The sequence below is a fragment of the Saccoglossus kowalevskii genome, chromosome 16 (assembly GCF_978046115.1).
Source record: "Saccoglossus kowalevskii chromosome 16, keSacKowa6.1, whole genome shotgun sequence".
In the NCBI taxonomy this organism is placed as follows: Eukaryota; Metazoa; Hemichordata; class Enteropneusta; family Harrimaniidae; genus Saccoglossus; species Saccoglossus kowalevskii.
The window spans coordinates 14,674,162-14,702,048 of record NC_140656.1 but is presented as its reverse complement, the minus strand read 5'-3'; the positions used below and the strand labels follow the sequence as shown (position 1 = coordinate 14,702,048).

The 27,887-nt window shown below is 34.7% G+C and overlaps 2 protein-coding genes across 3 annotated transcripts; one reads left to right on the top strand and one right to left on the bottom strand.

Annotated features, from left to right (window-relative positions):
• Positions 1–1,254: 1,254 nt before the first annotated feature.
• Positions 1,255–10,149, bottom strand: LOC100369480 (GPN-loop GTPase 3-like). The gene is made up of 8 exons (XM_002736769.3): positions 10,048–10,149; positions 7,638–7,716; positions 7,127–7,235; positions 6,360–6,447; positions 5,768–5,847; positions 4,748–4,882; positions 2,543–2,742; positions 1,255–1,635 (listed from the first exon to the last, which is right to left on the bottom strand). The coding sequence occupies exons 2-8, from the start codon at positions 7,683–7,685 to the stop codon at positions 1,456–1,458; spliced, it is 840 nt and encodes a 279-aa protein (XP_002736815.1). The 5' UTR covers positions 7,686–7,716; positions 10,048–10,149; the 3' UTR covers positions 1,255–1,455.
• A 228-nt stretch (positions 10,150–10,377) lies between these two features.
• LOC100370517 (actin-related protein 2/3 complex subunit 3-like) lies at positions 10,378–23,250 on the top strand. 2 transcript variants are annotated; one of them, XM_085491100.1, is made up of 7 exons: positions 10,378–10,465; positions 11,159–11,252; positions 15,790–15,866; positions 18,635–18,703; positions 21,172–21,298; positions 22,216–22,310; positions 22,993–23,250. In XM_085491100.1, the coding sequence occupies exons 1-7, from the start codon at positions 10,460–10,462 to the stop codon at positions 23,053–23,055; spliced, it is 531 nt and encodes a 176-aa protein (XP_085347226.1). In that variant the 5' UTR covers positions 10,378–10,459; the 3' UTR covers positions 23,056–23,250. The 2 variants fall into 2 exon arrangements, with proteins under 2 accessions (XP_085347226.1, XP_085347225.1); XM_085491099.1 differs by lacking the exon at positions 10,378–10,465 and adding an exon at positions 10,803–10,902.
• The last annotated feature ends 4,637 nt before the right edge of the window (positions 23,251–27,887 follow it).

The following is a 27,887-nucleotide window of genomic DNA, read 5'->3' as shown; positions in this document are numbered from 1 at the left end:
TTCTGCATTATTTTCTTTTTTACGAGATTAAATTTCTTTTGACTGGCAGCCACTCTGGTCCTAAATATTCATTATTTGCCTGGAACGACTTCATTCACTTTGTGTTTGAGGGCAATGTGTGTAATCCACGTCAGTGTCTGTGTTGATGTCATTGTCAAATTCCATTAATTTCTGGGATATTGCCAAACCTGATCCTGTCTGCTCCTGTACACCTACTAGCTCCTAATATTTTGACTCGTGTTTACTGTAGACATGCTGGCACTATATTTATAGTCCGAGTTTCTCAAAATTATAAAAATAATTCAACTTTAATACAGTGTTATGTAATAAAAAGTTAAAAATTACATGTAACTTTGATAAAAGGTCCACGGGTGCTTGTGTTTTTTTAAATATTTTTTTTTGTGCCAGGCAACAGTTCTTGACATTGAGTGTCACTGTTGTTTCTCTTGACTTCTTTTTTTGTATGTGCAAATTGCAAGTGCTAGTGCTGACACATAGTGCACAGGTGCTTGTGTTGGATGTCAGGATAGGGCATTGAAGATGCACACCTGCAATCATTCATATAGCTTTACCTGGGTCTCAAGACTGTGACATAGGTGATACTCTGAAATATTGATCATTCTGCTAATGCTTTTAAAAACTGTAAATGCACGAGTTATTCACTGAGTTTTAATTTTGCCAATTTGGCTGATAAGTAAAATTCACTTAAATATATCCTTGAGAAATAACAATGGGACTCATTGTTTCACTAGCAAATTTATGAAGTTTAAACCCAGTGAATATGCTCATAATATCAGGCTTTACAGTAGGTTTAAAACATGTGTTGATTCACAAAAAACAGCTTCAGATTCAAATTACTACACCTCACCAGTAATTCAGAATGACGATGAATTAAACTTGGTAATGGCAGTATTCGTCCTAGATTAGATGTCGTCTATTATCGTGAGACAATTTTAAGAATAATAGACTAGTGAATCGATCTGGAGGACTGTAGGTGGGTCTCATGTATGTGTCAGTCTGTGCATGCAGGTTCCCATGGAAATGTACTGAAGTCATGGAGACAGCCAATGAATCAGTGTCAACACAGAATTCTGTGATGTCTAAGTATTTATGTAGTGATTCACCAGGCCATTCTTGAGTGCACTGTGAAAGGGAACCTGAATGACTGGATTCCAGGTAATGTTCATCCTTTCAATTGAAACATATGAACAGAAGAAAGTACAATTGTCATCCATTGTTTGGAAAATTAGCATATTAGATTAGAAGTGTGGTATATTTATCAGCCAATCAAAGTTTATATACTATGAAGGAGAGGACCAAAAAAAAAATAGAAAGTTAACCAGGCTAGGGGGCCCTTACTCCATGACGATATGGTGAGAACCCTGGTTCTTTCTCTATGACGTCATCCTTAAAATAAGGTATCTCTGGATCATTCATTGTGGTGTTGTTCTTATATCAAGGTATATCAGGTTCATCTACATCTTCTTCTTTGTCTTCTTCATCCCTGAACGTGTCCTTGGGTTCTAAGTCCTCCCCGTACTGAATTGAATTATCAATGTTGTACAGAATCACATTGATGGATTCCTCATCAGATCTATCTAATGGATAAAACTTCACTAAACTGTAATCTGATATCTGCAGAGGAAAACACATATCATCATTGATTAGGTCAGGATGGGCAGTGTGTGTGATGTACCCTTCTTTTAACCACCAGTTCCTTTTTTCATCACAAATTCACAAAATAGTACTGTTTATAGTCTGCAGTTTCCTTCAGAAGATTGGGACAAAAATAGCCAAATTTTTTTGAGTAAAAACTGAAAATTTACAAAAATGTTGTTTGTTGGCTCCAAAAGTAGGGTTCATTCACAAAAATATTGAAGAATATAAAGAAAAAAGTGCAGAAAAATTTGGGTGAGAATGTCTAGTGGTGAAAAGGTCAAATCATGACAATTAATGATCTAATAGTATAAATGATGAGTCAATGCAGCACATATTTTACAAGTTGTGTAATTCTAAGTGTAATTATTATACATCTGTCCAGCAATTTTCAACTTTTGCAGAATTGCATTGAGTGGATGAATTCAAATTGGACCAATTAAGGCAGTTCGTTACCATAAATAACTAAAAGTTTAATAATGGAAACTAAGAAAAATGGAAACCAAGAAAATATTCATCAATAAACAACAATTATAATTTCTTGTAGGCTTGTAGGCTCGCTTCAGTGATCCAATATTGCAGGATTCGTTGCCATAAAACCTGACCACAATAATAGTTGGAGGTGTTCTGCATCAATTTGATTACAATCCAGTATTGGCTTCAATTTCTTTTTTAATTTTTTATATATTGTTTTTTGTTATTTTTATCATAGTTGTCATCACTAAAAGCCATTTTACTTCATTTTATTATTGTCATCTACATATAACTTCAGGATTCTCATAAACTGTACAAAATAGGATTCATTGGGAGGTTTTATACAGACTGCAACTTAAATAGTGTATATTGTCAAAGATTCCAGGCGGAACACCTGTTCATGTATACTTACCACTGTAGCAATGGCTTGGTTTAATTTCTCATATTTTTTCCCAAAATATTCAGTCTCTGCAAGCAACAAATCCGGATCCGGTTCCAAATATTTCTCTTCTACATCTTTCTTAGCTTGCCCACTCAGTAAGTCCATCTTGGACATTACATTAATGTGTGGGATTTCCAGATTGACCATCGCAGACAATGCTGATAATATACCTGCAAAAAAACAAAGGAAAGTTTTGTACAATATATTATTCTATCTGGCTTTGAAAACAATAAAATTTTAGCTGACTGTAAAATGCCATATGGACAGTGTTACAGTCACTTTTAAATGTCTTTCCTGGACGACCAAAGGAAATTGTGGATCACATTTACATCATATTTGAACAATTTTTTTGTTTACTTTAGTTGCAGAAGCGCTTGATGGAAATAGAATCCTGTCACTTAATGCAAATAATCACACAGCATGAAATTTTCTTCGTTGTCATTTAGGGTCATATCTCTCATTAATTTCTTACTAATTGCAAGGAAAATATGTATACCCGGTATCACAAGAATATTGCAAAGTATGCACCCAGACAGTACTGAAATGCAAGACCTCCAATACGAGTCAGTCGATATGACCATCATACTGCCTTCATTGCACTATTCTAGTAATAATCTCATAGTACAATCGAGGTGCTAAGGTACACTTGTTATGCAAGTGCAGCTATGGTTTGTTTGTGTATGTGCAAAATGTTGTTGGCAACTTGCACCTTGTAATTCTATGAAGCAGGTGAAATTAAGTGCTGCAGCCCAGATGAGACAAGGCGGTAAATAACACAATTGCAGTATTGGTAACTGGTGTACATAATTAACACACATCTCCAAACTGACAACGTACATGCAATTCTGTTGTACATCTCGGCATCTAAAATACAGCGCTTCAGTCAGACACGGCAATCATATGACGCATATATTGTTCTATTCTCGGGGCGGAGCTACTTCACAGAACGTTCTACATTGCTAAGACGTGCACCACTGTACCATGTATTTCTATGGACTATGCACAAGCTGCTGAGTTGAGTTGAGGAGCCAGAGAAAACAGCTGAATTTGAAAAACAGCACAAACTAAACTTTGGGGTAATCCTGAGCAACCTAATTGATATACTGTAAAAGGATTAATTATTCACCGTTTTTTTTAATTTAGCTTATTTCGCTGACTGGAAAATGCGCTAAATTAAAACCCAGTGAATATGTAAAATTTAGCATAGAACACATTATCTAAATGATAAAACCTTGAATTTAAAACCCGCTGAATATGCCTGAAATGGTAAATCAGCACAATTTAAATCCAGTGAAAATTAGTCATTTTACAGTATACTACGCATGTAGGGGTATTGTCCAATGTACCATTTCCAGAGAGTTTTCGTGTGTTTTTTTTTACCAGTGATGATTACCAGGCAATGAAAATGCCTGGATGTCACTCCCAAGAAAAGTTTGAAATATAACTTAAAGCGGGGGTGTTGTCACCTGCACATGCGTCAGATGGGCATAGCGTGTCATTGTTTACAAACAAGCATCTACCCATGAGCCTTTGCATTTTTAATGTATGTTATCGTTGCTTGGAACTCGATTCCCGCGCGTGCGCAGGTGACCACCCTCCTGCTTTAATTGCTTGACTGGAAAAAAGCTTGCAGGATGAGCAAAATTTTGAAAGTCGGCAAAAATTGACCTGCCAAGTCTGATAAAAAAATCCTTGTGGTAAACTGTGAGACAAGAATCCACACTTAGAAGAGTCAACTGTTATTTAATATTTATACTTAAAAGGCACTGACTTCTTAAAAATGTGGACAATGCATTTGTACGTGAAAGGATTTCCTATGGCACCAAGACCCTGATAACTACATTTTACCCTTCAGCGCAAAATCAATTTTTTGTTTTTTGTTCACAAAATAAAAGTTATAATTTTCACTGATTTTTCCCAAAATTTTGATCAAGACCTGTAACCAATAAGAAATTATGTCCACTTAGTCAAAAATGATCAAAAAAATTATAGAAAAAACATCAAAATTTTGGCCCGAAAAATTATAGCACTCAGAAGAATGTTAAAGTTGTATATGACTGGCATGACAAGTCTCATCAGTGGTGCATTTGAACTCAAGTCACATGAGTAAAAATTCAATTAGCCGTCTGTGCAAGAACAAATCAATCATGAAACACTATGATGTGCATACTCTACCTGAAAAAAATTTGGAAGTTTCCACTAAAAACTGTGAATCTATGAGAAAGACTCCACAAACTCTAAAGTCCCAACTCTGTAACTGGTCAACAAGCTGCCTCATCACAGGTAGATGTGTGTATAACTCTATCTGACCTGTAAAGCACACAAAAATAATACATGAGCTTTCAGAAAATATATAATTTATGGGTTACACACCTACTAATATGGCAGGCAGAAGAAAAAAAACAGCACAAACAGACAAGTTTTGAAATCCCAAGCTGATATTGTAATGAGTAAATGCAACAGATACAAAAAAGGAGGGTGCTGGAGTTATACTGTAAAATGGCTAATATTCACTGGGTTTTAATTTTGCTGATTTAACATTTCAGGCATATTCAGTGGATTTTAAATTCACGGTTTTATCATTTAGATACTGTGTTCTATCAGGGAGCTGTAATGTCTCCCTGGTTCTATGTACATATTCACTGGGTTTTAGTTTAGTACATTTTTTAGTCAGCGAAATAAGCAAAATTAAAACCCAGTGAATAATTAATCCTTTTACAGTACCCAGCATTTTATAAAATTTTATAAACACTTTGTGCACTGCCAAAATTAATGATGGATATATAGAAAATCAACTTTCATTGTAAAAGTACAAAGGCGGATCAAAATAAAGGGCTTACAAGTCTCAAAATCATGTGTATTCGTCAACCAATTTTTTTCTGACCAATACATCACAGAACGTCATCATTGCTTATTAATAACCAAAGAAAGGCTTGATTGTGGAAAAAGAAAACCAGAATGTGCGAGGTTGTCGGACAAATGATTCTATTGTGTACAAAAACAGGAAGTATAAATATGCAAGAAAACAAGGAAAACCCTACCCATTTTTGGTCATTCACATGCTAATTTATTTATAACAGTATTTCTAGAAATTTGTTTTTGTGATTTTGTTGAGATTTTAGTGCATGTCAAACAAAGATGCATAACCCTTATCACTTTATCTACCTTTGGTAAAAACTCATTTTGTCAAAATACCTGGACAATCAAAGATAATGTAGTCATCCTCCATATCACCGAGTTGTTCCTCCAACCAGTCAAAATTCTGAGCAAAATATCTATTGAAAATAAGATGACAATTCTCCTTCATATAATACACAAAACTAGTGTACAGGTTTTACTCACAGAAGTTGGACATTCAAAATGGCTGCCATGAAGTGAATAGGAACAAACTTTCACTTTTTGTTGTCTTCAAAAATAGTTTTGGTACGGTAAATTGAACTATGTTTTTTTATCAAAGTTTTCTCTTAGGATGATCCAATTCTTGATTAATTTTGTGTGATCTGTTGGATCACCTTTTGTAAATCATAAGTTGTATACAGGAATCTATTTACCTCATTTTAGAAATGAGTTTACAGCAAGTCTCAGAAGTATTGGGGCAGGCAATTTGCAAAGTCGCTAGCAAATTGGCTAACTGCTTGGGTTTTGACTGAGCAGTTGGCTTTGAAATATCACTATCACCGACTTTGGCTTCATCACATCTGGCCACTAGAGTCAAACAGAATCAAATAAAAATAAAAATAAAAACAAAAACTTCTGAGCACAACTTTTGGAACTGATATGTACTTACTCCATACAGAACACAAGCCCACCATTAGGTCCAAATTTAAGTGATTCATCTTCCATCACATCATCAATTTGAATCAAATCACGAATATCTAATGAAATAGAACACATCTTTGATTTGAATCACATTATGAATATCAAATAAAAAAGCAAATCATTAATTTGTATGAAATTATGAATATCCAACAAAAAGAGGCACATTAAATTTGAATTAAATCATAAATTATCTAATGAAACACAGTACATCATTGATTTGAATCAAGAGACAAATTTCTGATGAAGGAAGTGTGTATCTTTATATGAAAGTAATCAAATAGTTTACTACCGCCATACATAGTGTTGAAACACCAATAAAATGCGTTATTGAGAGAATTGGAAGCCTGTGTTAAAATTGGAACACCACTTCCCATCAGCAGAGTCGGATGTGTCGTGGAAGACACTATTATTTTAAGGTGTATAATCTGCTACAGCTTTTTGATAATCAAACATACCAAACATATGCCATATTTATGGTTTTGTTAAACAATAAAATAAAAAACAGTTGTTCTACACATATGATACATCTTCCTCTCTTTTGGTATTATCTACAACTTCATTCTGAAATTTCTAAAAAAAAAACATTTTCCTGATATATACAGTACATGTAAATCCAATGAAATATTCTAAAAACATTTTGGTGCATAGTTTTGGTGGTAGTAAAGATATCACAATTATACTAAATGCTTACAGAATTTGGCCAAAATATACAAGAATTTAACATATTTTGCTCACCTGCGATTGGTTGGTATATAAAATTTTCAGCAGCAGGATCTAAATTAATAACATGTGTCGCTCGTTTCAACATCTCACAATGTTCTTGTAACATGTTGCAATAGGTAGACTACAGAGTAGAGTGAAATGATATTATTGCACACAAGTATATAATAATATTAAATAAAACTGTAAAATAATGCACATGTGTTGAAGAGAATATCATTTTTATTTGAAATCCCTTAAGAATTACCATAATTTATGTGAAATGAGATCAAGATTGATTCTTGTACACTTTATCAACTGTATAAACTCAGATTTCATATTTCCATATGTTGCATCAGTGACTCAATCACTAGATGTAGTGTGTCACCCCCCCCCCCCATACATTTTGAAAGGTTTAGTAATTGCGAATCCACAAAGTAATTTTTTTGTCCTGACCTTTTAATCAATTTACTGCAAATATTGCTGTTCTGTTTTTTCATTTTTAACATCAGACTTTCGTTACTATTAAAACAAGACGTGTATTTACCTTGCCACTGCCAGCCGGACCCATCACAAGCTGTGCATATCTTGGCATATTTGAAGTCTGAAAAACTTTTACAATTTATCTGTGAAAAAGAAAACATAAATTAGACAACAAACTTTTATAAAGGTGTGGCTATTTCCAGTATTAAAAAGTATTAAAAGTAGCTTTGTTTGTTAATACTAGTATAAGTGAGATAATTCAACATTACAGTGTTTTCAGAAAAGATGCTTTACAAAATTTACTGTTTATATACATGTACATGAAACATTTACAAATTTGAAAACTGAAGTTGACCAATCAGATCAATCAACTTGACGTCATCATGGATGAATACACACTCCCGAAAGTGACGATCTTGTCTGCACATGTGCGTAGCCGTAAGCATATTAACCAAAATCTGATTTCCAGCTCATTATTATTTTAGCCAACCCAGTTGTTTGGATCGGATTTGAATGAAACGTATTGTAAATATGTTGTAAAATGGTTATAAAATATGTAAACTACTTTTCAGAAGTCAGTGTATCCAATCAGCAAAATCCTCACAGTTACGATGTCACGTAAAGGCATGTGTCGGCAATATGGGTGTAAACAGTGCTTAGCTCTTGAGCCAATCACTATTGAATGAAAGCTTATGATTGACTTTAACAACTTTTTATAAATATGTTTATAAGCAAATTCTCCTAGTAGTTCATGCAGTTGCCAATCAAAATGATGGTGTGAGATCTGAAGTTCTAATGATAGCGAGGGCAGCAAGATCAGTCAAAGGCTGCTAGTGAGGAAAGCTTTATGGATAACATGTGTATATATAAAAGAGTATGGAAGAAATTTATATACCGGGATACCATAAGAGTTTGAAAACTGTGCACTTCCGGTCAATGAATGCTAACAGCTCATTCATGATAAAACGTATTCATTATGTTGTTCAATGATAAGGCAATGGACTGAAAATAATTTTACTTTGACTCCCGGTATAATTTTTTGATTCAGTGGACGGTCGATTTGTCCAAAACCACATTCGTATCAGATTGATTAGTCCCACAGGTTGATTCGTCCCAAGTCGATTCAACCCACAAGTTTATTCGACCTAAAGTTGATTCATCTCACAAGTTTATTTGTCCCAAAGCCTATACGTCCATTTTAGGATAGCTCGATACTAACTCGTTCAATATGTGCACTTGGTCTGAGATCGCGATATATAGCAGGCATGTTAGTAACAAGCATAAGGTTGGCCGAACACGATAGAAATCTATTGGACTTGCGGTTTTCAGCAAGAAGTCGAAAATATCACTTTTACCAAAAATGACAAAAACATTCACCAAAATTAGAGAATTGAAAATATCATCATGAAATGAACAAATCTAAGAAAGGTCTACCCAAGGTATACACAATACATATAAACCAAGCATTCAGGCTTGTAGTTTTTCAAAAAGAAGTTGAAAAAGTAAAACATTGACATGGACGACGATTGACAATCACTCATATGATAAGCTCCGTTCGACAAAGTCGACTGCAGAGCTAAAAATTTGAAATTAAACTGATCTTTTTGCAAATTTAGAATTTCTGACCATAAACTACTCATTGAGACTGGCAAGCAAAAGAAAATCCCTCGAAATGAAAGAATATGTAAATTTTGTACAGACAATGAAATTGAAGACGAGTGCCATTTCTTAATAGAATGCAGTAATTACGACGTACCCTGTAATAAATTATACAGGACAAAAATCTGACTTTTTGAAAATGAATGAATAGGAAAATTTCAAATAATTACGACACGCTTTGCAAGAATAGAAACTGCACAATTTATCATGATCCATACAAGTATGAACTTGAGAGATGGAACATAGCAACTCCATCAAATGAGTCTGCAGGTGTTTTTAATGCAATATTATATTTAGTAGCTTAGTAGTTCTATTCTTATACTTATTTTCATGTTTTTTCTTCCATCCTTAGGTACATATATACACGAAAAAGACATGGAAGAAAGTAATAATCATTCAACCATCAACCCTCTACCACTTCACACAACGCCGATAGTACATCTGGCCGAGATCGCCTGATATACTAGTATACTGGCCGAGTTTCAACACAGCCGAGTTCGACTGTATTCGTAACTTCGTTACGCGTTATGTTAGCCGTGGTTTCGCGGCGTTTTGGGTCTGTGAAAGTATTTTGCTTCGTCTGTCAGTTATATATACATCGTCGGTATACCCTAGGGTCCGATTGTATACCGACGATGTATATATAACTGACAGACGAAGCAAAATACCTTCCCGGACCCAAAACGCCGCGAAACCACGGCTTCCGGTTACCGTTACGTTCTGGTAACATAGCAAGTTTACGATACATCATGGAGAGAGAGAGCTTAAGAAACTCTTTCCGAGTGCTTTATGCCATAAACAATCGCCATCCTTACCGGAATTTCACGGTCATTCCTCTCTCATTTGGGGGAATGTGATAGGAAATTCAACAAACACCTCGACGATGAGTTCACTTTATAGGGCGCAGACATTTTGAATAGGTCGAGGCCCTTTAAGCAACTCAAAATTTATATTCTGAACGACAATTTAAAATAATCGGAACAACGAAAATAAATTATTATTGGAAATAATACATATATATAAATATATATAGTATACATACATACAATTATATTAAGATCAGTGTGGTAATCTCTACGATTTTAATATTGAGTTTACTACTGTTTTGCATTTATAACTGGACGGCTTAGGAGGTTCGTCCGTCACGTGATGTGACCTAGCCTTCTAGCAATTCGTTGACTTCCTGTTTGTTGACTTGGTAGGAGAACTGAAAAAGCATTAATCAAAATGCCGGTAGGTTTCACATTTCTTGACCTTTTTTCTGTCGGGGGAGATCGTCATTGCATGCACCATACGGGAGTACTGATTCGTAGAGGTAAACACAGAAGTTTCTATTAAATAAAAAAAAAAGGAAGTTTATTCAATAGAGAGTTTCCTCGTGTGCTGTAACGTAGTTTCGCCCGGAAACGAACGCTTTCGAAAACTCTGATTGATTTCACTAGTAAATAATAAATAAATCAAAATCGGTCTTCCATAACGGGCGGTGAAATAAATACACGGATGTCCCGAATGCATATGCCCTTTTGTGGAAATGTTTCGTATTTACTCGAGGTAGTTCCTCGTTAGCTCGTGGGTGTGGCCTTGTCAGTCGTCGAAAGCGTTCGTCGGCACAGTGTGGGTAGTTCGCGAAAATGTCTTCTTCATGGGGCGCAAACCACGACGGTCGTTCCGTAAGTAAACATGTTCGCTTGGACATCAATTTTAACTAGATATTTCCTGATCATAAAATAACAATTATTGGTAAATCTATAGACCTTAGAAAAAAATGTATGGTAAAATGCTATTATTTATATATATTACAGTGCTACAATACGTAGTTATTTGTTTTTGTTTCAGTGTGTTGTCTCAATGTGGAGGTGTAATCTCAGTTCTGCATCTTCAGCAAAGTACATAAAAATCACACAGGTTTATTGTTTTGTTTTTCAGGCTTACCATTCTTCATATCTCAGCCCGCCACAATTGGTGGCCAATATGGCGCTACTTCCTTTAAGAACACAGTTTAGAGGGCCAGCTCCAAAAAGTAAGATTTATGTTATGATAATTGTTGTAAAACCATGGTAACTTCAAATATGGGAAAATAGAAAATCCATTTGCATGTTTTTAGACTGTTCATCAATCTCAACCCAGATACAACATCATGAAATATTTATACTAGTGGTAATTTTGATTGCACTGTATTATACACTAATTATATTTGAGTAAGAGGGCTCCTAGTTGTGATAAAGGAAGCTAGAATCACTTCCCCATAGATAAATGTGAACATAAAATGTTGGAATAATTGATCTTTATATATTCATTATACTAAATACAGTATATATATAATTGTTTATTATTTTTACCGTATTTGTATGAATTTCCGGCACAGATCTAGAAGCAGTACCTACACACGAATTGGTGACGTCATAAAATACATGACCTTCAATCGGGGTCGTTTCCTCGGTATATACGAATTGGTATATACAAATTACAATAAAGATACTTAAGACATTACACATAAGGTAAAACAAATCACGTGACAATATAATGATAATAACGGTAATAAATCCTAGCTTAACAGTTGAACAGAACGCTCACACAGTCAGTCGGGTGACGCCGAGGGTCACGAACTGTGTTGCAAAATGGCCGTGTGGTTGAAACTGGGTCATGGCGTTACGGGTGAGGAAGACATCATTAAACACTCAAAATCACAATAAAACGGGGAACTGGTTGCATATTACGGCGTAGCCAACATGGGAAATAAAAAAGCGCCCAATACAAAAGACATGGGTTCGAATCACACTAGATACACACTCACCAGAACTGAAGCAATCAGAAACCAGCAATCGTTTTGGCTTTTCCGTTCAACTCATCGGAACACTGGAGTAGTTAGAAAAATGAACACCACTTAACGACCAACGTCGTGGCGTGGTACACAAGCGTGCCATCAAAATAAAACAAAATTAGCTTGAAAAGACAGTGGGTTCGAGTCCCGCTCAGAGCTACCGTAAAAACGTAAATCAAATAAACTGAAATCTCTCAAACCGTAAACAAGTAAACAAAGAACGTCGCAAAAAAATAATAAACCTCACAAAACTCCACCATACAAAACTGAATAAATAATAAAATAACTAACGTCTTAAACTGGACGACGCGCAATTTGTTCAACAGTTTCCAGATTGTGACAAGAGATAAACAAGACCCAAGTCAAGGTAAGTTTTGTTAAAGTGTCGATGGCGTTCCCTATATTACGAAAACAATTCAGGCAACAGACGAATATCTTCTGTGGTGTTGTGGAATTTATACCGTGTCTGCGGAATTGTTGATTGAGGGTTCGAAGCCAGCAGTTAACATTTTGTTAGAAAGTTTCACAATTAAATCAAATATCCAATGATACCAGTATATTTATTTCATTATTTTAACAACTTGCAATGGTGGAAGTTGGTCAAACACGAGTTCTTACACCTAAATAAGTATCAAATATTTGTCGACACATTTATTCTCTCAACCTTGTAGAGGTGGAAATTAATTAAACAACAGGTATTTACTCACAAATATAATGGTCAATATTTGTCCATACATTCATTCTGTCAATTTAAGAACTTGTAATAGTTGGAATTAATCAAATGAGAGTTGTCTACACCAAAATAAGTTTCAAATACTTGTCCACACATTTATTCTCTCAATTTAACAACTTGTAATGGTGTAAAATAATTAAACGAGAGTTGTCTACACCAAAATAAGTCTAAAATATTTGTCCGCACATTTATTCTCTCAATTTAACAACTTGTAATGGTGTAAAATAATTAAACGAGAGCTGTAGACACCAAAATAAGTCTAAAATATTTGTCCATACATTTATTCTCTCACGTTAACAACTTGTAATGGTGTAAAATAATTAAACGAGAGTTGTCTACACCAAAATAAGTCTAAAATATTTGTCCGCACATTTATTCTCTCAATTTAACAACTTGTAATGGTGTAAAATAATTAAACGAGAGTTGTCTACACCAAAATAAGTCTAAAATATTTGTCCGCACATTTATTCTCTCAATTTAACAACTTGTAATGGTGTAAAATAATTAAACGAGAGCTGTCTACACCAAAATAAGTCTAAAATATTTGTCCGCACATTTATTCTCTCAATTTAACAACTTGTAATGGTGTAAAATAATTAAACGAGAGCTGTAGACACCAAAATAAGTCTAAAATATTTGTCCATACATTTATTCTCTCACGTTAACAACTTGTAATGGTGTAAAATAATTAAACGAGAGTTGTCTACACCAAAATAAGTCTAAAATATTTGTCCGCACATTTATTCTCTCAATTTAACAACTTGTAATGGTGTAAAATAATTAAACGATAGCTGTCTACACCAAAATAAGTCTAAAATATTTGTCCGTACATTTATTCTCTCAATTTAACAACTTGTAATTGTGGGAATTAATCAAACGAGAGCTGTCTACACCAAAATAAGTCTAAAATATTTGTCCGCACACTTATTCTCTCAATTTAACAACTTGTAATGGTGTAAAATAATTAAACGAGAGCTGTCTACACCAAAATAAGTCTAAAATATTTGTCCATACATTTATTCTCTCAATTTAACAACTTGGAATTGTGTAAAATAATTAAACGAGAGCTGTCTACACCAAAATAAGTCTAAAATATTTGTCCGCACATTTATTCTTTCAATTTAACAACCTGTAATTGTGGGAATTAATCAAACGTGAGTTGTTTACATCAAACTAAGTATTTAATATTTGTTGAGACATTTATTCTCTCAATTTAACAACTTGTAATGGTGTAAAATAATTAAACGAGAGTTGTCTACACCAAAATTAATCTCAAATATTTGTCCACACATTTATTGTCACAATTTAACCACTTGTTAATAGTGGAAATTACTTAAATGCGACTTGTTTAATCAGTTGACATCAATGCAACTTACTGTAAATGGGGTAATTATTCACTGGGTTTTAATTTAGCTTATTTCGCTGACTGGAAAATGCGCTAAATTAAAACACAGTGAATATGTACAATTTAGCATAGAACACATTATCTAAATGACGAAACCGTGAATTTAAAACCCACTTAATATGCCTGAAATGGTAAATCAGTGAAAATTAAACCCAATGAAAATTAGTCATTTTACAGTACCCGCAGACAGTGCACAACAGAGTATCATTATTGAGCAATTATAAACAGGAACGTGTCTTGGCATTAGGGTTAGGGTCGGGTCAGGTATGGGCAACGGAATTATTAACAGGAACGTGTCTTGACATTAGGGTTAGGGTCGGGTCAGGTATGGGCAACGCAAATGGCAAACACCCAATTGGCAAGATGTACACTAACGGGTTATGGCATGCATATAGTTTACACAAGTAAAAACACAAAATTGGCAATTTTTTTGGACAATTGTAACTCAATAATAGAAATATGTTGTATTTCTATATATATACACACTATATAGTCTTATCAAATGCAAACACATCCAGTTAATCCATTGTGGTCTTGTGGGTCAGTTCTTTACATAGTGATCAGGAGGACCTGGGTTCAATTCCCTTGCCTGCCCATCTTTTTCTCACAAACACCATTTGGCAATAAAGCTAAATATGACAAAAAATTATTTAATTTGCATGACTACCCACATAGCTCAGTTGATTTGTACTATGTCAGCAATGTGAGCGATCGCTGGTTCGAATCCAGTATGTTTAGTTAGATTTTTGAATGCTAGTGAAGACAGTGCTCCTATGAGTAGGACTTAAATCCAAACTCCTGTGTGAAGACACTCGTGGTACAGTGGACAAGACAGTGCGCTGGGAACTCAAAGATCGCAAGTTCGAATCACGGATTGGACACTCCTACAAAAGACATGAAAGACGTTAAAAACATAAACAGCGGTTTCAAAAACTCAAGTCAGGAAAACAGAACACAAGAATACTACCCCACATGGAAGCCAGTCGAAGTCGTTGAAGAACGAACACAGTCGAAGAACGAACACTGTTGACAGCTGTAGGTCACGTGCAACAACAGACACGAGGAGCATGGCTGCTCTCCAAATGGGTCCCTTCTTTTGTATTGACCCCCTAAGGATTGCTAATCCCCCTTTCTAACTCTTCCCCCAAAAATAATATATCGCCCCTTTTAAAATGTATTGAGCCACAAATTAATGAATATTCATGAGCACAGAAACTGCTACGTCATGAATAAATTAGCATAATTTTAAAAAATTTGCATAAAGTGTAGGTACTCCTTCTGGAGCTCTGCCGAATTTCCTTTCACTGTCTCTATTTACCTACTAAATAAAAAAAACTGCAATCAATGTGTTTATATACTGTAAAATACTTTATTTTAGCTGGAATTAATTTTCTTGCTTTGTATGGAATTTATTTTCACTGATTTTTGATAAGTTGAATATAAAATATAGGAAAAAAAGTATATTTGCTGGATTTTATTTTCACTGAATCATTCCTTCAGCAAAAATGGCGAAAATTAATTCCAAGAGAAAATAAAGTATTCAACAGTAAACTGTTTTACATGATGTTTCAGTCAAGCTATTTTTATTTTCATTTCAGCTAATGAAGGTGACATAATTGATGAGGCTATTCACTTCTTCAAAGCCAATGTCTTTTTCAGAAATTATGAAGTTCGGGTAGGTGATGTACAACAAATGTTATAGTGGTCAAGTACTTCTATTTTAGCAAGTATTTATACTATTTATTTCTGCATTCTTTTTTGGCTGTGGTTTCAAAACATGCAGTAAAAGATGGCACCGTGGAATAATCCTTAGACCTCATTTCACTGTTGTTTAAATGTATGCATATTAAATACTTATTTTGCATAATAATTAGCTGATTTGTTTATATCTCAAAATGATTTTGTTGAAAATTAATTTTGAATAATTTGTTACTCTTGTATAAATCAAGAACCAATTATCAAATTTTAATAAAACTTGGTACATAAATGCTCTGGGATAATGAACAATTAATAAAATTATTTTCTTTATTATATGCTTCTAATATAGTAAATACAATATTCCTTATTTGTACTTCATGCCTCCAATACCTTCAGCACATGAGAGTTCTTTCTAAGCTTACTTTTATTGTTATTAATATCGACTTGTTAAACTTTTTTGTTGTGAATTGCATAAATTACAATTTTGTTTTTATGGAAATTTATAATTTTGAACAGATATTTTCCAATAAAACTAAAGTATAATTAAATGATATTAACAATCTCATTTGTATATCGAGGTCACCACCATATTGTTTCACACACCAAAAAATTGCCACCTATTAATCAAACTTGCTGACAGTTTTATTAGTGCATCTGGATATCATTTTCTATTCTGGATAAAAAATAATACAAATAAATACGTCACCCTTAAAGTGCCTGTGAAATGGCTGCTATTTTCACGGCTAAAATTATCCATTGATACATAAATATTATTAATTTTTATGTTTCTAAGCATGAATTATTTTTTTAAGTGAAAATATGTGTTTTAAACTCAATCTACGGCAACTTTATTTTTGTGGATTTTAAAACGAGGCTCCTCATTAGCTTCTTATTTGCATACAGAAATTCCCCTTGTGACGTCAGAAGGGGAAGTCGCATGGCAGCTTGCATTGCCGATACGTGTAAATAAGGCTAATTTCCTGTGTAGTTTTCTCGTCTTTGACTAAATTGTCACTTATGTACTTGTTCGTCGAGGAGGAATGGACCATAATGAACACATAGTATCAATTTTTGTTGCATGGGGTTGAGTTAAATGCGAAATATGTCCGTTCTGGTGTAGCTGGTCACCGTGATCATCACCGGCACACGTTTGTACACTGTCGCTGGACAAAATAGGTTACTAGGCATGTCACTACACTGTTTTATTTCATCGATCGTCTGAGTAAAACTTTCAAAATTAAAATAAAAGAGAACATATTTTGACATTCTAAACATTAGACTATAAAATAATTAAAAAATGACAAATCACAGTTACTAAATAAATGATAGCCGCGTGGAAATAAATTTGCATTTTGTTGAAATAGGTGAACGCGTCGGGTCACGACGAGGGCAAGTGCGTTAAAAGCGGCATTTAATTGGATCACAAAAATAATCGAGATCGACACACATACAGATAAATTCAGAGTGGATTCGAGTTAGCGTGATCCATGGAGTAATTGTCATAATTATAACATCATATTAAAACTTTATTTAGTGGAAACACATTGACCAAGCCCGGATTCTTATTTCATAAATTATTACGCAGATCAAGCTGTAAGCATGGAGGTAAAAAAAGAACAGAGGTGTGAATTCGACATTCAACACCAATCACTAAACAATTCAGAAACTTTTAGCCTTCGAAAAATGAAAACAATTAGCAGTGTGTAAGGGCTGTGTAATTTCCTGTTTGTCCGACGCTTCGTTTTTGTGTCACTGTCAAAATTATTGCTACTCTTTACTTAACAGGGACTAAATGGTCTCTATAAAACGATAATCAGGATCGCAAAAAAACTCAACTCATTGAAACACTTGCCGTCTCTCTCTCTCTTCTGAAATCCGCCTCGGTGATCATGGTCCGGAATCTATTTCTTTCAAGACTGTTGCGTCAGGTTTATGTTGTCGGCGTTTCTCTTTAAACCTAGTTGTTTTTTCAAGGACGAGAACAGTTTTTCCAAAAAAAAAGAAGCTGAGGTTAAGTGGCTTTCGTCCACTGATGTCGCACTTTCGGATCGATTAGAAACGTATGAATAACTTACACTATGACTATACGTTTCACTGCAACTGCCTGTAACATAACATCTAAAAATGTATATCGTTTAAAAGTATACTGAACGACCAGTGTTATTACGGCTCAGGGGTATAACTTCCTCTCACATTTTGGCATTTGGTGGCGCACTTTCGGCGAGAGTCGGAAATCCGGAAACAGTCGATCGTTTCAGGATAGGTGGGCGTGGCTACAACACGAGAAATATCCCAAATTTACTTGGATACGAGTAATCATTTTCAGCAAAAAAATCAATAACTGCCCATTTCAGTGGAACACAGATCTAAAATGGGAAACGTGAGGATGGGCATTGCACAGGCACTTTAAAAATGAATGATGCATGCTTTGGACTAGGAAAAAATTTAATTTCAGTTGCTTATCAAAAATGATTAGCATTTTGTTATTCATGGATTCACAAAGATTTGTGGGTCTTAGTAATAAGGAACTCTGTTGAATCCGAATGAAACTTGAATATTTCCCACAAATTGTGCCTAGTCATGACATTAAATACTTCTTAATATTTCCTAAGGTCCAAATAAAAGAACAAAGAAAAGAAATTATTTTGATGTGTAGTTTAAAGCAACATAAAACAGACTTTATAAACAGACATTTTCAGTGACTGTAATTGTAATTTACACGTCTCATGTTTTATTTTATTTTAGAGTGAAGCTGACAGAACTCTTATCTATATTACCCTGTATATCACAGAATGTTTAAAGAAATTACAGAGAGTAAGTTTCAATTTGTTTATCATTACTGCCAGTGTATGTTCAGAGTTAAATGACAGATACCTAGAAGGCTTCATACCAGTTAATTCCACCTACAGCCAGATGTCTGTATTTGGGATTGAAAAAATATGAACCACTGTTAACTCGTGTTTTTTACTATCATGTTAGTCAGGGTCTAATTGCCTGGTTGTTATGCTACTGAGTGTATGTGTATGTACCAGTATGTTTAGATGCTATAAAGTTGCAATTTAAAGCATTTCTATTTTCACAGTCTCCCATTCCTACCAAAATGCTCAAAATTTGACTGTAGTCATAAAACCTGGTCTTTAAGTATTGTTCGACTTTTCCTCGAATATCGAGATTAACATTCATATAATACAGCAATTATCAGTGTTCTCCCCAGAAATTGTTCATAGAGTCGGGGCTAATTTGCATAATAATTAGCATAAATTAACATATTGTTGTCATATGGAGAAATAAAACAAAACCAGTTTTTTTCCTTTTTTTCTATTTATTTTATGTACATTCTGTATACAATTATTGCACTGCATGTTTAGTATTGCAAATGTCCTGCAGAAATACTGAGTTTTCTGTTCCTTTGCTTGGCCCAGCAATTAGCAACTTTATAAAACCCTGTTCAGTCCCGGTAAATTAAACATGGGGTTGATTATTCTCATTGCTTGTCTTCCGTTTCTGTTGTTTTCCGGTTAAGTACAACAACTGTTACGAGTCATGATACTTACGCTACTATCTTCGAGCAATAATAGTTTTTCTGGCTGAAATTATCCATCGTTATGTATTTTTTTTATCATCGATGTTGTCTGTTCAACACAATTGTGAACAATTCGAGACAACGGAGGTCTGAATTACGAATTGTCACCATTGTTATATTGAGGCTTTTCTTCCAAGAAATAACACAAGTGTCACTCCAATTTCCACACGTTTCTTGATTAGAATTCTCGATTTCTTGATAAATATATTATTTTCAATTAATTCATCCGAATCTGAGCACGATATGCTATCCGAGTGGGAAGTTCACGCTCGCTGGATCTTACGTGGGTGATGCCATCTTGGATTCACAATCACGAGGTCAAAATTGTTTACATCATAAATATATATTTTTTCACATTTTGATCTCAAAAAACAAATACAATATCAAAAATACTGACAAAAATCAAAACTTAGAATAATAGTACTACTACATTTCTAAAAATAATAATGAAAATACGTTTCGTACACACCGGAAACATGTGGCTTTTGACCCCAAGTGTGACTATATCATTTGCATATGAATATACATTTGGCAAAAAGCGTTTGACACCGGGGCTTACGGCTTTGTCTTTATAGAACTGCTTTGTTTTTTTAAAACGATATCCAACCAATGAGAAACAACAGGGGATTATCCCGGGAAATTGGCGTTAATACAATGTATTTGTAGATTTAACTAGTTAGCCAGGAAACTTAGTCTGCGAGAGACTGAAGAAATCAGATCACGGGATAAATGATAGCATCGCGGAGGAAACACATAGCGTCGCAGGCAAATCCGATCGCGTCGGGGCCCGCGACGCTGTTTTGGCCTGGGGAGAACACTGACTGCATGGATGTTGACCACAGTGAAGATTGTGTGACCACGGTAACTGTGCGTAAACTACTCTACCTTTCAAAAATTGCTAAAGAGAAGTTGCCATAACTGCATTCTGATTGGTTAATAACAGACTTGACCTATCAGGTCAAAGGACATTGTTGTGGGTCAAATCGTACAAGAAATTGTCATGGCAGAAATGGCCTTCTTCAATAATTTGTGCATGATCGAACACGTTCGTCAATGAAGAGAATGATATGGATCTTATGTTTGGCTGTTTTACCACTGATTTTAGTAATTTTTGCATTGTTAATGCTGATGGTATGTAATTAATATTGTAATAAAATGTGCATATTTTTTGTGACCATTTCTGTTTCATTGTTTTGTTGTGGAAATCAATGACAACCAACTATTTCGCAATTTTTTTTCTCCCTAAAGAGATGTAATATTCTCTGCAATCTATCACACATTGAACTAAAATTATCATCAGCGTCATTTTTCGACGGGGGTACTCAGCTAAATACCCACCCCCAAAAAACATGTTTTCTGGAGCTGAGGACCCTAGGTGGTAATTTGGAAGAGTATGGTACCTTTACTGAGCTAATAATAATTTGTAACACTATTGCCATTTTGGAAAGACATGCCAGGCCTGTTTGAGCATATTCTTATCGCAATGGCATTATGACAATCTAATGCACTATCTTGGCGTCAACCAGGCCTGCTCAAACACATGTGGACCTTAATCAAAGTTCCTTCCTTCAGTATCAGTTAGTGAATGAATCTTAGCCAGATTCTTTGGCATTCGTATAGAGAAAGGTACACTTGCACAGGGTAGGGAGGTCAATATTTTTTTTGAGAGGTATAATAAGAGTTGTATATTACTTGACAGTGCCATGCCAAGAAAGATGGTCTGAAAGAAATGCATTCATTGGCTATTATGAAGTGGGATATACCTGGTGAGCCTGGATTCCCCTTAAATGCTATGTATCATAGACCAAATGGAAGACAAGAAGAAGGTAATTCAATGCATGTATAGTTCTGTATAACATTAATTTTTTCAGAAAATTTGTTGTCTATTTGTGTGCTAGTTAACTATGAAATGAGAGTACCATATTTGCTATATTAGTACTGTAACATCTGTATTAGAAAACACGACTTCTATTAAAATGATACAATGCACCAGAGGGAATGCGGCTTCTATTAGAGCAATCTATACATATGAGAAATGATGAATTTTTAGTTCTCAATTATTCAAAAAGAATGGAATGCAGCTTCTAATACAGATATTACGGTAGCACATGTGCTTAACAAAATTACAGAGTTGTCCATCATATGAAAAAAAATGGCATGAAATTGACCAGTTATTTGTATATCATTTACACCTTCACATCACTGTACGTAGCTTTGCTTATGGCGGTGAACTTAGTGAAAACAACGTTAACAATATCTTGGGCCTACTTTGTGTGAACCTTTCTTTGCATTGAAATGTACAACCAGAACATGCAATTATAAATAAAAACTGGCATTTAATAAGTCAAAATTAGTCATTTCTCTTGATGGAGGCATCTATACAGTCATGCAACCTGGAAGTTGTTGTGAGCTTGCATTACAGTGATTCAGTTAAGTACCAAGAAATTCAAAAATTCTGAACAAATACAAAACATTAAACTATGAAATTTGAGATGCTGCAATTTAGAATCAAAATATTCCATGACACAAAACAACTGACAAAGTCAGAAACTGAAATGAAAATCCTTTGTTATTGTGAATGTTTGCATTTGTTCTCTGAAATGCAAACAGGTGCTCTCCAGGGGTGAGTTCTGTAATGATGGTAAAAACAAGTCATATTTTTGATTATCCAATTTAAAGTACATGTGATTTTTGGTTCACATGTGCTTTTATCTAAGTTGTGATTCTATGTTTACCATCACAGACAACATGAGAGCATATCTACAGCAGCTACGGCAGGAGATTGGTGTACGAATGTGTGAAAAGGTGTTTGATCCAACAACTGATAAACCAACAAAGGTAATTATGAATCTTGTAATCAGTTGTCAAACCTGTTTTGGCACACTGGCCAAACAAATTAGGAAACTTGAAAGATTTTTATCTCTGATAATGGATGTGAGCACAGATTATTTTGATTTTGTCAATTCTTTTAATTGCTCAATTAGTTGAGAATTATAACAAGCCACATGTTTAATGCCAAAAATTGAGGTTTAATATTACGAAATTATTGCTGATATTGTTCAAAATTTGTGTGTGACCTTTAGAGGTCATAAAGTACCAGGATGTGTGACATTTAGAGGTCAGAAAGTACCAGGATGTGTGACCTTTAGAGGTCAGAAAGTACCAGAATGTGTGACATTTAGAGGTCATAAAGTACCAGAATTTGTGACATTTAGAGGTCAGAAAGTACCAGGATGTGTGACCTTTAGAGGTCAGAAAGTACCAGAATGTGTGACATTTAGAGGTCAGAAAGTACCAGGATGTGTGACATTTAGAGGTCAGAAAGTACCAGGATGTGTGACCTTTAGAGGTCAGAAAGTACCAGAATGTGTGATATTTAGAGGTCAGAAAGTACCAGGATGTGTGACAGTTAGAGGTCAGAAATTACAAGAATGTGTGACCTTCAGAGGTCATGATTTATTAATCACAACATATTTCAATCCAAGATGATATTCTTGTTTTCTGTTGTTGTTTTTTTCAGTGGTGGATGTGCTTTGTAAAGAGGAAATTTATGGATAAAAGTTTATCTGCTCCAGGACAGTAATCACCACATTCATTCTACATACATTTTTTTTTTTAGATTATACTGTAGATATACAAATATGATTTTCAAAGATTATTTTATGGAACTGTTAAATAGTTAAAATTTCAATTAAGTTTCTACAATGTTGCACTTGCACCAAAATCATGCTGTAATACTAACCATAACAATACAGAGTAAATAATGTTTGGCATCTGATGTGTTAAGAGCCTCAATTTGTATTTCCCTAAGACCCTCTATGATTTGTGAATAGATACCTATGTTTATCATTCTCAGTATTTACTCATACTTTTGACTCCAAGTTTTTACTGCAAGTTCATAACTTTAAAACAGTAAACATTGATTATTTTCACATTTCATTGATACCAATAATTAAAATCTGCTCAATTAAATTAGTTAGTGTGTCCTCCCATCATCAGGAAGATTGTGCATTTGACTTCCATGGACAGCTGCCTCCTTAACCAGGCTTGCTGCATTTGTATTTTGCATTTGTTCTTTCGGAGGGAACGTAAAGCTGTCAGCCCTGTGTACTGTTCCTGACCTCATTACACACAAATGATCCTGTTGTTCTTGTTACAAGGAGCAGCGGTTTCCACAGCAACTGACATATTCGTCTCAAAGTATATGTATACTTGAGTTGTGTTGTCCCTCACTCCCGAGTCTGTAAATGGGACAGGAAATTATGGTATGAGTGATTAATATGCATCTTTAATTTGATAAATTCTGGCCAGATAAATAAAATTTACTTTCACTGTACAAAAGATTTGACCTTTGGTGAGGACAACTGTACTTTTAATAAAGATATATTTGGTGCTGGGTGCATGATATGAATTAAAGATAACATGAAATAAAAATGTTGATTTAAGTAAAAAGAATGTGGTCAGTGTCATATTTGTTTGTGATGAACCTGTGTCTAGTTGCGTTGGGATGAAAGGGCCCCTAAGGAAATTGTACTGAATGATATCATGGTGCACCTCTGAAAAGCTAGAGTTTTCTTTCTCAGCATGGTTCGGACTGCTCCAACCCTCTCAGAATTATTTGTTTGTAACATGTGGGGGGTCACGACGTGCTGCGAGCGTCCGGGTATCGTATACAATGAGAAACTAAACAACCTAAAGTTAGCGTTTGATAATCTCGCTGAAATCAAGTTCATTCCAGACCACAACATTACTGAACGATGTTCTAAAGTTTTAATTCTCAGTGGAAATGTTTAGAAGATGTACAGTGATTTATTAACGATTTTCATTTCCGTCCTTGCAAAACTAATCCTGGTCTGCAATTAGTGTATTTGTCTTATCACATAATAGCATGTTTGCGCATTACGTGTTTTCTGCAGTTCGTTGTAATATCCGTTATCAACTTCGAAGTTTTGTAAGGGGCGCCCTCTGTTGATGAGCATAAACTCAGTTGTCTATAGAGGGCGTAATCCCCACTAATACCAGTCTACTAAAATGCGTACATGAAGTTGATTGCACTAAAATATATATATACAGTGTATCAAGCTATCATTAAATTATTAAATGAAGCCACTGCGTGATTAACTCGGTATTCGCATCTCACCTATGTGGACAATACTCTCTCTAGCTAAGCTTGTATGTAAGGGTCATGCAGACAGATTCCGGTACTTTGTTTAGTCATATACAGGGTCATATGCGGGAAAATAATTGAGGCCATGAATCCTATTTTTTTAGATAAGTGTAATATTACTATACTATACGAAATTAACACAGAGACAATTAATACGCAGCTGGTTCAGATAATATGTTAGTGAATTACATTTATGAAAACTAAAAAAAGTTCACAGACGCCCAGCACCAAATGAATCTTTATTAAAAGTACAGTAGTCCACACTAAAGGTCAAATATTTTGTACAGTAAAAGTAAATGATTGATGGAGGGATATGCAAGAAGGTAAATTTTAGAGGAATCGTGGCAACTATTGCCATTCACCTATGAATGGATTATTACCTCCGATCACAATACTGTAAATACGTTATTTTTTTTATCAAATTCACTGGTAATTTTACATCTTGACGTGGATTTAATTTGGCTGATATATATTACCGCAACCTATAGACTTATTAATATGTTTTCAGTACTCAATTCAGTGTTTTAAAGTTACGAATCTGTAGATCGATATCAGAGTGGCGCCACCGAGGTATGCCAGAAGCGTCCTCTATGGGTGTCAAAATACTACTGTACACTACCACGCTGTCTCTTTATATATCTCGTTTATTTGCCGATACAATGAATTTGTGGAAACACGCATGACCAAATTTAAAAACAGCTAATTTAACGTGGAGGAAAATGTGCCACATCACTAAAAATTTCTTATTAGTATTTATTTTTATTATTATTTTTTTAATTCTAGTTTTGCCATGTGTGATTTAGTGTATCATGATGATACAGCCAAAACACAGTCAGCTTGGACGTTCAGTTGCGCGACATAAACGCAGCGAGTGCTACATTTCGAAAATAAAAATACAAAATAAACGCGCCGGCCACGCGCGTTGAAAATAAATAGAACGCGTTGTGAAACAGTCTCACCAGCCACTCACGCAATATAATTATGCTATTTTAAAACGCATTGTGCATCTGGGAAATCGATGAGTGAACTCGAGCAAAATTATGCTAGTGTGAGAATTCGCTATTACACTCCGTACTCCGCGGAGTACTCGCTAAAACATCGAGAAAATTTGCCATTTCAAAGGCCACCCCTTACAAATAATTGCCTGCGATTTTGTGAACATGACGTGCAAACAAGGATATAGCAAATTATCTTTTTTTCTGTAATATTCGTGTGTAATCAGTAATTATGAAAATAATTTATGGGTGCATATGGAATACATTTCGTTATGAATTATTCTTTTTTTTTCAGTTTTTTTTTCTCCCAAAAATCGAAATAATTTCACAATGTCAAGAACAAAAAGTAGTGCTCAACATTGTAAAATGTTGACTTCATGACACAGCAAACTCTGCTCATGACCGACCGGAGCCGTTGTCTTCGTTGAAAATTCGCCAATTCACCATAAACGTGGTTGTGAACTGTTTGGCTGATACTATATAGATACTAAGTATTTAATTCATATTCACTCCAATCATAGACCTTAAGGTAGAAGCCTACTCATAAATTTAAAAACCCAGAATTTATTCATTTTGCAATAAAATGTACTCCAAGGTAATATAAGGATATTGACCTAAAAAAAGTTGGGGGTCACCAGCCTTTTTTTCGAGAAATTGATGGTTGTATTTTAGTGGAAAGTCGCCATTTTGACACAATTATAACACTTTTACCACATGTTCCTATGGCAGAGATATTATGCAATATCTCAAAATCTAGTCTGGTGACACAGGGTGAAAAAATCATATATTGTTAATGATGGAGTACTTTTTGTTGTTCTGAATTATTTAAAAAATCTGGGTTTTAAAAAGTGTCAAAAAATGCAATTTTTCTTTAACATTGTGTTCTATGGAATTGTTCTAAAAATAGCAATTTTCAAGAAATATTAGGACACATTTCTCAAGCATAACTGTAACACACAAAATAATGCTATTTCATTGTACCATGGGACATTAGCTTCATGATTGTACACAATAAACTAATGAACATTGTCATGCGATTTATGACCAATTTTGACAAAACTTGTGAGTAGGCTTCTACCTTAAGGTCTGTTAAAAAAATCCGGGACAAGGATATGTCTGATGACAACTAATAATACGCAATTCTCCATGCAGTACTAGAAATTATTGCTTATACTAATCACGTTTTTATCGAAAAGTTACTCGCACGTGTAGTAGACGAACATAATAGTACTGTCGCATGTCCTTCGTCTTAGCCACATAACCGCCCCAGTTCGCTTCATGTATGTAACATCGAATATTTAGTTTGATGATTGATAAACTTATATTCACCGTTGCTTTCATGTTACGTTAATACAAACATGATTTAAACTTGTCCTTTCCGGTGTTTTTTTCTTAGCCGAAATATACAGAAATAGCACGTGCGTGCGCGTTTCCGTGAGTAAAAGAGGCAGGTGAGACTCCTTGCCGCAATGCGTTCTATTCATTTCCAGCGCGCGTGGTCGGCGTCTTTGATTGCGTTTATTTTGTTGTTTTATTCTCGAAATGTATCACTGGCTGTGTTTATTTTGTCATGTCTCACAACTGAACGTCCAAGCTGACTTTGTTTTGGCTGTATTCGAAAGAAAGGGATCGATTTTGCAACCAGTTTGCCTCATTTTTTAGTTGAATAGAAAAATCTAATAAATGTGTGTACAGACACCAAAATGGTATAAATTATATTTTGTCCAACTTCATTCTGTGTGTATGAATGTTTTTTTTTATATTTTATGAAACTTTTAAAGGTAAAGTTGACGGTGACACAATACAGAATCAACATCTATTAGGAACAAAACTGAAGCCCAATACCGTGTATTTCTGTCGACCGAAAGGAATCCACGTCAATTCACGCCCCTTCCCTCGCTTGCGTGAATGGTGGCGTAATCAGAGAGCACTGTGGACGCTCTAAACTAAAAACTCAGAGGATTGTGCATTACAAGAAACGTTTGTTGCTTGTACATGTATTTTATTCATGTATATCTGTATTATGAAATGTTACATTCGTTTTGATTTTTCACAGTGAATTTACATGCCTGTAGCCTCTCCGTTTTTTAGGATAATGTGCATCGTGATATAAAACAGGAGATCTATGTATTCATTGCATTTCTTGACGGTCATAACTTGAGTCCACCAGTAATCAATGCTGTCAACTAGCTCTTCTTTCGTCATTGGTTTACGTCGGGCGAGATATTTCTTCAGGTCGTGCCAGATGTCTTC

Coding starts and splice junctions, on each gene's coding strand:
- LOC100369480 (XM_002736769.3), bottom strand. CDS start 7,685: ATGCCAAGATATGCACAGCTTGTGATGGGTCCGGCTGGCAGTGGCAAG. Junction 7,236..7,637: donor GTCCGGCTGGCAGTGGCAAG/GTAAATACACGT, acceptor TCTACTCTGTAG/TCTACCTATTGCAACATGTT. Junction 5,848..6,359: donor GGGCTTGTGTTCTGTATGGA/GTAAGTACATAT, acceptor TATTTTCAATAG/ATATTTTGCTCAGAATTTTG.
- LOC100370517 (XM_085491099.1), top strand. CDS start 10,864: ATGTCTTCTTCATGGGGCGCAAACCACGACGGTCGTTCC. Junction 11,253..15,789: donor TAGAGGGCCAGCTCCAAAAA/GTAAGATTTATG, acceptor TTTTCATTTCAG/CTAATGAAGGTGACATAATT. Junction 21,299..22,215: donor AAATGGAAGACAAGAAGAAG/GTAATTCAATGC, acceptor TTACCATCACAG/ACAACATGAGAGCATATCTA.